The sequence below is a fragment of the Melospiza georgiana genome, chromosome 17, assembly GCF_028018845.1.
Source record: "Melospiza georgiana isolate bMelGeo1 chromosome 17, bMelGeo1.pri, whole genome shotgun sequence".
NCBI classification, from domain to species: domain Eukaryota; kingdom Metazoa; phylum Chordata; class Aves; order Passeriformes; family Passerellidae; genus Melospiza; species Melospiza georgiana.
This window is the reverse complement of record NC_080446.1, coordinates 12,332,314-12,344,688: the sequence shown is the minus strand read 5'-3', so window position 1 is coordinate 12,344,688 and position 12,375 is coordinate 12,332,314. Positions and strand designations below refer to the sequence as shown.

At 48.1% G+C, this 12,375-nt stretch overlaps 1 protein-coding gene across 1 annotated transcript in view; it reads right to left on the bottom strand.

Annotated features, from left to right (window-relative positions):
• TOX2 (TOX high mobility group box family member 2) overlaps positions 1-12,375 on the bottom strand; it is a 175,289-nt gene that overhangs the window by 99,838 nt on the left and 63,076 nt on the right. Inside the window, exon 2 of the mRNA XM_058036367.1 lies at positions 7,387-7,452. Within this exon, the coding sequence (XP_057892350.1) occupies positions 7,387-7,452 (66 nt within the window). The remainder of the gene's footprint in view (positions 1-7,386; positions 7,453-12,375) is intronic.

Genomic DNA, 12,375 nt, shown 5'->3' with positions numbered 1-12,375 from the left:
ACCCTCACTCTGCCCAGGGCTCCAGTGCCACCTCAGTCACTGTGCTCTGCCTCTGTGGTCCCCAGCAGGGATGGGGAACCCCTGCACTCACGTGGGTCTGCCCCAGCCCCAGGTTTATTTTATCAAGTGTTGACATTTTGCTGTGATTCAGTCAAGACTGGTGGGAACAACACGTCTGCCAGTATTATGACAAGGTTTGAAGGCATGTTTTATAGCAGAGGCTGCCAAGAGGAGCTCTGTCTCGTCTGGAGCGTTAGCAGAACATGAGGAAGGTATCCATAGCTCCCCACACATCATTAATTTCTAATTATCCTATCTTTGCTTTCTGCATTATCACTTATTTACCAAACAAAGCTTTAGTGGACCTCCCAGTTCCTTATAAGCAGCAAAGGCATTGTTATGTTAAAAGCAATGTTCTAAATGTTATTTATTATTTGATAAACCTCGTGTAACCCTGAATGAGGACATTAAACGGCAAGAACACTACTTCAAAATCCCATTTTAAATAAGTCACCAAGACAGCTGTGCCTTTATAAAACACATTAGGGTGGCACTCAGAGCACATATGGCTCAGGGATATATACAAATTATACAATTTCTGTCATTCGATCAAATAAGAGGGACGTTTTGACCCCAGAAATGAGTCAAATGCAAGTTGTAATTCCAGCCCCAGCAGAGGCCCTGGTGGTAATGGATCCTGACGGCTGATCAAAGAGCCCTGACCATTTGACCCACCAGATCAGTGACTCACTGTATCTATTATGGCTAATACAGGCCCCAGCGTGGAGATATACGGAGGCAGGGAGATAAAGGGCAATAGATACAGGAGATAAATGTTGATTTATCCATGTGCAGGCACAGGGGGACACCTGGAGATGGATCCCACGTGGGTGGGAAGGGGCGGCCCTGGCTCACCCCACACTCAGGTTCATCCTGGAGCAGGGCTGCAGACAGATGCTGGGGATGTCTGTGCACATGATAAATATCATCTCTCACAGCTGCATCTCCCTCAAGGTGCCAGCAATGCCCCTGTGCCCTGTCCTGAGTCACACACAGCCAGGGAAAATCCACCTTCTGTTTTACACATATCCATAGAGTCACAGACATCTTTTATGAAAAATCCTTTCCTTAGGATTTATCCTCCTGAGAAGCTAAGAAGCCTCAGGAACAAAATGTAAACAATGATTATCTGCTGCTGTGGAATGCAACGGGTGCATCTGTGATTGGCCCATGTTGGATGTTTGTAGTTAATGGCCAATCATAGCCCAGCTGGCTTGGACAGAGAGCTGAGCCACAAACCTTTGTTATCATTCTTGGCTATTCTATTCTTAGCTAGCCTTCTGATGAAATCCTTTCTTCTATTCTTTTAGTATAGTTTTAATGTAATATATATAATAAAATAATAAATCAGCCTTCTGAAACATGGAGTCAGATCCTCATCTCTTCCCTCAACTTAAGACCCCTGTGAACACCGTCACATCCATAGCCCCCAGAAACACATCCCTGCCCATGGATTGGCTTTCTTGGCAGTGTAAGTGTGAACAGCCCATCCAGGAGTTACCCAGTCTCACCCTAATGCCCAGAGCCCAGATTAAAGCCCCTTGTGCTGCTCTACACATCAGGTGAGACACTGGATGTCACCTGCAGCAGGTGTCTCACCAGGCTTGGATGAAATCCTGCCCTTTTCTGCCATAGAATCCCAGAATGGATGGATGGATGGGAAAGGACCTTAAAGCTCATCCCATTCTGCCCCTGCCACAGGCAGGGACACCTTCCAGTATCCCAGGTTGCTCCAGGCCCCATCTGACACCTTGTGCAGGCTGCCCTAGAGCAGAGACTGGACAGAGCTAAAGAATAAAGCAGGGATTTATTAAAAGGCCTCCATGGATTCACCTTGGGCAGCACAGGAGCCCAGCCAGGGCTGCACCCAAGATGAACCAAAATGGTCCCAAAATGCACGGCCGGGCACGGGGTCTGTCACTGTGATCAGTTCTGCTCCATTTGCACCTTGCAGTTCATTGTCCCATTCCAGCTTTAGCCCAGGCAGTCCCACCCTGCTTGTTTTTCTCTCTGCAGCCCACGGTGTTTGTGCTCTTGGGCTGAGATTTGGATCATTTGTCCTTGGTGCCCAGCTGGAGCAGGAATTGTTTTGTGTCCCTGCTCTGTGCACAGAGCTCACCATCCCCTCATATGATGCTCAGACCCACACACTAAAGCAGCACAGAATCTGAAAAATAGAAAAGCTAAACCTGAGGTATCCCCTCCAACCTGGCCTTGGCCACTTCCAGTGATCCAGGGGCAGCCACAACTTCTCCAGGCATCCTCATTTTCCAGCAGTAGAATCCTGGAATGGTTTGGGTTAGACCCAAAGACCATTGAGTTCCACACCCCCACCATGGGCATGGACAACTTCCACGGCCCCAGGCTGCTCAGTGCTGCTGTGCAAACCTGGCAGCCAAGACCTGGCATTTTTGACACACAGATGGGCAGCAGGAGCAACACACAGGAACAGCTTTAGGAGAACTTTGTCAATTTAACTCTCCTATTTTCAACTGAACTCTCAATTTTTCAACACTTCATAGCAGTGGGTCCTGTCTGTGCCCTCACTTCCAAAAGCAAAGAGCTGATTTTACATTCTCCCTGGCCGGAACAAACCACAGTGGTGCTGAATAGCCTTCCCATGAGGAGTCACACAAATTAACTTGTTGGGACAAACAACAATGGGCTGGTTGCTCAGCTGGAATAAGCCATGCACTGAAATCTCCTGGGATTAGGCAGAGCACAGGATCCAAACTGCCCAGTGATAAATAAATCAGCTCTTTCCTCCTTCAAGCTGCCTGTTGCCCTGCTAACAACCAGAGATAACTTTGGAGGGAGGGGGAAATGCAGAAACACCCCCCTTAAGGCTTTCCATAATTCACTGAGGGGTGCACACTGAGCAGGCACACAATCACAACCCAAAGCCAGGGAACAGTGGTCCCCAAGGCCATGCCAGGGCCTGGCAGTCCCCACAACTCCATCACATCACCCCCAGCTCCCTGACAAGGCAGCTCCTGCATTTCTTCACCCAGCACAGAGGATGATGATACCTTCTCACAGGCAGAGTTAATCCATGTTTTTAAAGCACCCATGGACTCCTCCTGCAAGTGCAAAATAAAACCAACCTCATTCCTCAACCTTTCTCTCTCCTGGTGTCACTGTCCTTATCACAATGACCTTAATAAATATCTTTTCCCACTGATTTTTCAGGTGTTTTTATTTATATTACCAGCACCATTGCATTTTTACTGATCTTTCAAAGCACTTCATACCTGGGATTCCTTGGGATTTTTCACATTACTTAATTCCTTGCCTTTGTGTGGGGAGCAGGGGGGGGAAAGAAAGAAGGAAAATTGACAGGGGTGAGGAATGATGCTCTGCTGACTCCACAAGACACAAGAGATACCTCACTCATCTCGAGGGTCAAATGTCCACGATGGTTTGATCAGATGTCAGCTTGCATTTATACCCTGGCCTCTGCTGGAGGTTGAATTACATTTCACATTTGACTCACTTCTGGGCTCAAATGTCCCTCCTATTTGATGGAACAAGAGGAATTCTTTTCCCCAAGCAGGTTGTGCTGCTGTGAGCTGTCAGTGCTCTCATTATGTTTTAGGCTCCTTTATTTCTGCATTTTGTCCTCAGCTGAATCCAACCCCTCTGGGATGACAAGAGCTGCAGCCATGGCACAAAAGCCATCCCAACAAGCAGGATCAGGGGAAGGAAGAGGGCACCTGGCTTCCATATGTTGTGGATGGTGTTTTGTGGGGGTTTTACACAGGCTTGGGTGTGGGGTTTTGTTTCTCTTTCCCTCAAGCTGGCAGCTAGGCGGGGAATAATGAAAGAGAGGCAGTGTCGCAGACATCTTTTATGAAAAATCCTTTCCTTAGGATTTTTCCTCCTGAGAAGCTGAGAAGCCTCAGAAACAAAATGTAAACATTGATTATCTGCTGCTGCAGAATGCAACAGGTGCATCTGTGATTCGCCCATGTTGTTTGTTTCTAATTAATGGCCAATCACAGTCAGCTGGCTGCGACAGAGAGCCAAGCCACAAACCTCTGTTATCATTCTTTGCTATTCTATTCTTAGCCAGCCTTCTGATGAAATCCTTTCTTCTATTCTTTTAGTATAGTTTTAATGTAATATATATGATAAAATAATAAATCAGCCTTCTGAAACATGGAGTCAGATCCTGGTCTCTTCCCTCATCCAAGAACTCCTGTGAACACCATCACAAGGCAGGAATGGTTTGGGTTGGAAGAGACCTTAAACCTCATCCCATCCCACTGCTGCCATGGCAGGGACACCTTCCACTGTCCCAGGCTGCTCCCAGCCCTGTCCAGCCTGGCCTTGGGCACTGCCAGGGATCCAGGGGCAGCCCCAGCTGCTCTGGGCACCCTGTGCCAGGGCCTCAGCACCCTCACAGGGAACAATTCCCGATTCCCAGTATCCCATCCATCCCTGCCCTCTGGCAGTGGGAGCCATTCCCTGTGTCCTGTCCCTCCCTCCCTTATCCCCAGTCCCTCTCCAGCTCTCCTGGAGCCCCTTTAGCCCTGGCAGGGCTCTGAGCTCTCCCTGGAACTTCTCCCCTGGGCTGAACAGAACTTCCTTAGGATCAAAAAGCAGACAAGGGGCTGAGACAAAGCTGCTGTCAGGGAGCTGCAGGATCCTGATGGAGATAAACCCCAACCCACCAGGCTCATCTGCTGCAGTGTGAGGTTCCAGCCCTGAGTGTGTTCAATTTGCCTTTGTCCTGAAGGAACCCAAGGGCTGTTGGAAGTCCCACATGGGCTGTGAAGGAATCTGGTGGTTCAGCAGCCTCTGAGGTGAGATTGTGAAACCCTCCTCCTGCTGTTTAATGTACTCCTTCACGTTACAACAGCTTTAGCAAACAATAAAAACCATCTGGAAGCCCCATTTAAATAACAGACTTGTGTCATTAGTGCTGTAGTCATGGCTGGGGCTGTAAAACCAGTAAACAAGGGCTGATGTGCAGGTAAATAAAGGGAGATGGTGCACTAAGGAGGGCGAGGAGGAAGCTGCTCCTCATCCTCCTTGGCCAAAGCTCATGCTGGGTGTGAGCCACATCCCTGCAGGGCATGAACTGGGATCCTCACCTTCCCTCCCAGCTGCACTCCTGCCACCCCAGAGGAGGTTGTGGAGGTCACTGCAGCCTCCCACAGAGCCCAGGTGCCCCCAGCTCCCCTCTGAGTGCCCCACACCAGCCAGGGAGGGAGCTGGGGATGCCAAACAATCAAACATCCCCGTTTATTGTCCATATCACTCTCTGTGTGCTTTGGCTGGTGGAGAAGGAGCAGCACAGCCCCTGTGCACGAGGCCATCCCTGCAGTGAGGGGTTCCTGCCCTCCTCTGCCCAGGGAAAGAACTTTCCTCCCTCTCCACTCTGCTCCAAAATGGGAAATAGCAAGTAACCAGAGAGCAAATGAAGAGTGAACTCCTCTTGCCCAGGTTACAGGGATCTAAGCTGCTTTGGTTGATCCTTCTCCAGGATCAAACTCATGACATGATTCCTCCACCACACGGGAATCCCTGCTTTCCTTTGGGAGCCAACCCTTCTCCTTGAGATGCACCAAACCATTCCCAGCCCCACAGCAGCCCTGCTGACCTCCCTCTCATGCCCACCTTGAGGGAGAAGGGATGAGAGAGGTGCTGAGCAGGAAACATCAATGGTTCATGCTGGCCATGGCTCTGCCCAAATCCAGCCTGGTGCTGCAGGCACATCATGGCCAGGGGCTGGGGCTGCTCCCTGTGCCAGCACTGCCAGCCCTCCCCACGAAACCCTGGCACTGCCAACCCTTCACATGAAACCCTGAGCTGCTGTTTGAACACTTTTGAGAGTGTATGAGCACACCTTCACCGCAGTTATTGCAATGGGATATGCTAACCTAGCATGGAGATGGGATTCTTTCAGTGAAATCAGGAATGAATCACTCCAACTCAAAGAATTCATTCTGGTATGTGAACCCACAGGTGCACCCTGCAGCAAAGATCACCCAAAAGAAGCTGTTGCTAAAATTCCTACTGGAGCATCAATGTGATATAAAAATCAACTTCCATCCTTGGGAGGTTTTGAAGGCAAAGTATCACAACAACCCCCCTGTGATCATCCACAACACCTGGCTCTGCACATCTGGGGACACAGGGCTGACCCCTGCATGGGGCACTCAGGGATCACCCCATTCTTTCCCATATTTACTCACCCTCTGGCAATTCCTGGCTCTAATGATCACCCCCACGCTGTTGTTGGTTGAACACATATTTGTTTCTGCTGAATCACTCGGCAGCACAAAGTTTGCTGTTCCTTCCCCACCCTGGAATTCCTCTTCATGCAAGAACAGCCTCTCCCCACGCCACAGTGGGGACACCTGCCAGAGCCAGAGCAGGAACAGCTCTCCTAAGCCATGAGCCAATGCCCTGCCCTGCTCCAAGGAGGCAAACCGCAGAATTTCATCCAATTCCCAGTGTAATGTGGACAGAGTTTAACCCCTGCTGCCATTGGAGCACCACAGTGATGTCCCAAACCCCGGGCACTCTGTGGGGCTGGGTCTGTGGTCAACAAAACAGCCCAAACAACCAAAAATGGCATTCTGGGATGTGTCAGAAGGAACTGCCACCTTCCCTCCAAAGGCTGCATGTGATGAGATGCTTTGTGCTGAGGGTCAACACCTCTAACCATGCCAGGCCATCTCTCATCTCCAGGTCAGGGGGACAGAAAAGCATGTGCTGAAGTCCTCCTGTCCCAGCAAGACCTAAATATGAACTTTACAGAATCACAGAACTGGGCTGGAAGATCACCTTAAAGATGATGTTCCAGCCCATACACAGGTTTAGGACCCCACTCCATGTTTTTTCCATGTGTATCCAAGCCCAGAGAAGCCTCAGGAACCTGCAAGACATGAACACTTCTATTCTGGTCCCCCACACGTGGGTTTCTAGCTCCAAAACAGGAACCCTTGGATTTCTTTTTCTCCCCTGTTAATCTATTTAGCTACAGGAAATACTCCACATGAGGGAAGGAGACACCTGAACTGCACACAATACTTGGAAACTTCACTGTGGCCAGAAACACCCAAATGCACCTTCATTTGGAGGTAGGGATGCTGAGGCAAAGCTTTTCAGCAAAGCTTTTCAGCAGAGTGGAATGGGGTTGGGCTGGGAATGGGGTCCAGGTGGAAATGCATCCCAACCCCTCCACCAAGTGCTGCATCTGGGCTCTGACCTCCTCCATGGACACTCCTGATGTCCCAGGAGGGCAGATTCACAAACAGCTCCTGGAATTTGTGCTTTGGTCCCCTAAAAACCTCACCCCAGCAAAACAGCTCTTACCTGATTGGCTGATAGAAACTCCTGGGCGTTGTCGTTCATCCCCATGTACATGTTCTCCCCATCAAACTAGAAAGGCAAAAGAAAGAGTTAATAAAATGCCATCTGCACACCATGCTGCTGTGCATCCCAAATACCTTCCTGGCTCTTCACATCAAGAGCCAGAATTCCCAGAGGAATACCCTGAGCTGCTGTTTGAACACTTTTGAAAGTGTATGAGCACAGCTTCACTGCAGTTATTGCAATGGGATATGCTAACCTAGCATGGAGATGGGATTTTTTCTGTGAAATAAGGAATGAATCACTCCAATTCAAAGAAATAATTCCAATGTGTGAACCCACAGATGCACCCTGCAGCAAAGATCACCCAAAAGAAGCTGTTGCTAAAATTCCTACTGGAGCATCAATGTGATATAAAAAAGCCAACTTCCATCAGTGGAAATGTCCAGACTTGGGCAGGTCACATTCAATCCTCTTACAGACATCAACACTAAGCAAAGCTCCTGCAGCAATGCAGAATCACTCTGGAGCTGTGGAAGAGGTTTCACAGTGACTTCTGTGAGCCAGAGAGAAGTTTGATAGGAGGATCCATGTTTACCCCTGAAAAAATTTCCTACCAAGGATCCATGTTTACCACGGAAAGAATTTTCTATCAAGGATCCATGTTTAACCCTGAAAGAATTTTCTACCATATATTTTCCACCGAGACACCAGGAAAGAAAGAAGGATAAATAAGAGAAACCTGCAACTCCCTATTACAATGAGCACTTTGTTTGACTTTCTTGACCAAGGAGTAAAGTGTAAACGTAGGAGTTTTGTAAGAATGGATAAAAAGATGCTAAAATAAAACCAGGTTTGAAGTCTGCTGAAAATGGAGTTGCTTTGGATTGAGACCATCTCAACCATGACATGGGGCATTCAGGAGGGGTCTCTGTGCCCAGCCTGACACATCCATCCCCTCTTCTCCTGTTTTCCTGCATGCCCTGCCAGGACTCTGCTCCATGGCTGGGTGGGCTTGGGCTGCCCAGCCCATCCTCCTGTGTCCCTCCCCAGCTGTTAATCCACTTATCAGGCCACAAAACCCCCATGGAGAGCTACAACTCCTCTCACTAATTAGCAGCAACGGGAGCTTTTCACTCACTCAGATTCCAAAGGAAGGAAAAAAACCCCTCCAGGATTGTGGCTCCAAGTGCAGCTGGGGCAGGCCTCAAGGCTGAGTTCACAAATTAATTATGGCAATAAGAACGGGCTGAGCCATAAAACACTCCCGAGAGGAGGGTGGAGGTACCAGCTGTGAGTGACACCTTGCAGTGAACAAGGGGAAGAGCCAGCCCTCCTGCCCTTAGCAGCAGGATGATGAATTGGAGATTGTTCACCCCTCACCTGTCCTCCCACTCTCTGATATGAAGCTGATTCCAGTTATGCCTTAACAGAAATTGGCCATATTAAGAGCAATAAAAGCAAAATCTAAATAAAACCAGGTGAAGATTTTCAGCCTAGACAATTAATTATGCTTCCATTTCTCTGAGTGCTACAGGATTAGCTATTAAAGGCAGCAGAGTTAGTAAAGCCAAGTGGGGGTAACACGGCTCTGCTTGGCCTCAGACGCCCTCTAATTGCCAAACTGTCCTCTGGCACAGAAAACCAATTAAAAGCTGTAAAATTGGAGCAGGTATTGTGGCATTCATTAAGTAATAGCAGCAGCAGCAGCTGCAGCAGGTGGGAGAGGATTCCTGTGCAACTGCTGCATCCTATGAGATCCACCAGTGAGGCAGGAGCTGTGGGACAAACAATTTCCTCAGAAGGCAGCTGGGTACCATGCAATTTAACCTGGATTTCCCTCTCCCTGGCAGGTGATCACTGGCACAGCCAGCTCTTGGCAGCTGGAGCTTCCAGGAACACAGATCCAACCAGCTCTAGAGCCTAAATACCCTCTGACCCCACCTAAATACCCTCTACAGCCTAAATACCCTCTAGCCCTGCCTCAATGCCCTCTGGCTCCACCTCAATACCGTTTGAAATTCCCACCAGACCCACCTGGGCTGGCAGCAGAGGTGCCACAGGCTGGTGGAGAATCACAGAATCTCCAGCGTTGGAAAAGCCCTCTGGGATCATTGAGTCCAACATTCCCCCAGCACTGCCAAGGCCACAACTCAGTGATGTCCCCAAGTGCCACATCACCTCTCACAGATCCCTCCAGGGACAGTGACTTCAGCACTGCTCTGGGTTACCTGTTCCAGCACCTGGCCACAGTGAAGGAATGTTCCCTATTATCTAATCTAAACCTGCCCTGATTCCTCTCATTCTACCCCTTGTTTCCCATAAGAAGACACCAACCCACACTTGGCCACCACCTTTTTCTCCAGGAAAAAAAAATTACCTTGAAAATTACATTTAGCAAACCAAATGTATCATTCAGTAGGGAGGCCCAGAGCAGGACAAACTCTCCCCTGTCTCCACATCCTTCTGTTTGTTAGAATATATTTTTTTATGGTTTTTTACTGTTCCTCTACCTCCATTCCACAATTCTTTTTGCCCTTGATGTCTTCATAACAACTGTAATGAATCCTGCCTTCAAAATTACTGTTTCTCTGATTTCCAGGCTGAGCAGCGAGCCTGAAAATCAAGACTCAAAATGCAATGGGAACTTTGGAATTTTCCCACTGCTGATTGGATTTTTTCCCCCTCTCCTCCAGGCTGTGAAGGTGCAAACAAATTTATTAGAATTTCTCCCATCAGGATATTTTTTCAATTAGATGTTTGCCCGTTATGCAGCAGCCAGGTAGAGCAGATAAGTAATGTTCTCTCCCTCTTCTCATTATTGTTTTGCTACAGAATGCACTTCAAAACAATCAACCCCATCATACTGGGTAGATTTATGATAGAAAGAGAAATTTTAATATTTCCCCTTGGTTATAAATATCTCCTCCCTTTTTCTCCTTCACTCCAGCTCCTGTTCAAACCTGGATAGAGCCATTCATCACCATCCTGACCCCAAAAGCCAGCCTACACTGAATGATGAGGCAGGGATCATTTTCAAGTCCTAATTCAAAAGAAACATCCTCTTGTGCAGTTGTCTTAATCACTTTATCACTTTTGCTCTGTTGCAATTAGTTAATTTAATTATTTTTTGGTTAATAGGAGCAGCCTATTAAACAAATCAGTGGCTGTGGCTGATTCTCTCCTGCATGGAATGAGCACAAAGCCAGGGAGGGAAGGGCAAAGAAAAGAGGGAAATAAAAAGGGGGAAGTGAAAGGGAAAGGGTGAGAGAGAAGGGAAAAGTGCCCCAAATTCCACCAATTCTGGCAACGAAGTCCAATGGACACCACTGAACTGCCTTGGTGTGCAGGTGACAGAGCTCCAGGCAGGATTCCATCTGTGCTACAGGAGGAGGCGTTGCCTGGCACTGGATGGGGACAGGGATGCTGCCAGCCCCATTCAGAGAGGGAATCCAAGCACATCAGGGTGATGGAGAGCAAGCCACGCCTGCATCCCTCCATGGGACAACCTACCGAGCATTTTGGGTCCAAGCAAAAGAGGAAAGTGCGAGAAAACACCCTCTGAAATCCAGTTTTTCATGGAGAATTTAATTAAAAATATAATTCTTTTCCTACAGCTCTTCCAGGGGAGCTGCAGCTGGCACTGTTCTATCAGCCCATATACGGAGCTCAATTCAGATGTTGTTGTACTAAACACTTTTAAAATCTTTATTGCTTTTCTAGACTCACTTTGGATTGTTATTTTTGCTCCACAACATCATTCTCAAACCTGTAAATGTGCCCAGAGGTCGCATGGGTCTCCTGTTAGCCAGATGAACATGAAAAGGAAAAACAAATGCAGGCAGCAGGCTGGGACAGACCCCAAAGTGCAGCAGCTGGGGGATCTCCAGCTCTGTGCAAACAGGGAGAACAAATGTTTGCTCACTGGGAAGGGCCCAGTGGAAAGAAACACAACCTGCTGCCAAGATTCCAAGAAGGTGTTGCTTTTTCCTGGATGGCACTACCAGCTTGTACAATTTTATTATGAATCTCATCACATCCTTTTTGTTTTGTGGGAGACACGAACTGAGATGGAAACTTCAGCTCTGTATGAAAATGAGGAATCAGAGATTGGTTTGGGTAGGAAGGGACCTTAAAGATCACCCAGTTCACCCAGACATGGGTAGGGCCACCTTCCCCTAGACCTGAATATGTGGGCAAAAGTCATACCAGTAATAACTTATGTGGACACCTGCAAAATCTCAAAAGTCTTCCAAACTTTTTATTTAATTTTATTTTATGTCTGGTGGGTTTGGTGGTTCTTTTGGTTTGTTTTTTTTTCCTTACCTGAATTTTGACACTCATTTTTGGCAATACTTGACAAGACCACCCTATAACTGCAAGTCCACTGAGGTTCTAGAGCTTGAAAATGTGGCCTTTTAATACAAATCCAGCAGTAATTAAGAGCCATCACCATCAAGGAGATACTAAATGGCCAGTTAAGAACAAATTGGATGCCTCCAGTGTTTCCTACTGCTCAGATCTATAAAAACTTCCCTCTGGTTTGCCTTCCTGTACCAGGACACAGGAGATGGGCAGGGGGTTCCCTCTCATGGCAAGCTCATTTCCAAACTGGGTGCACTGGGGATGCCACATTTCACTGGAAGTTCTTGGAATGCATCTGGGTTTGTTTCCCAGCAAGCTCCAGCTCAGCCACCACCAGCACCAAGACAGAGTGACCTGATGGCCTAGAACAGAGACTGGGCAGAGCTAAAGAATAAAGCAGGGATTTATTCAAAGGATCTCCTCCATGGATTCACCTTGGGCAGCACAAGAGCCCAGCCAGGGCTGCACCCAAGATGAACCAAAATGGTCCCAAAATGCACGGCCAGGCACGGGGTCTGTCACTGTGATCAGTTCTGCTCCATTTGCACCTTGCAGTTCATTGTCCCATTCCAGCTTTAGCCCTGCAGTCCCACCCTGCTTGTTTTTCTCTCTCCAGCCCACGGTGTT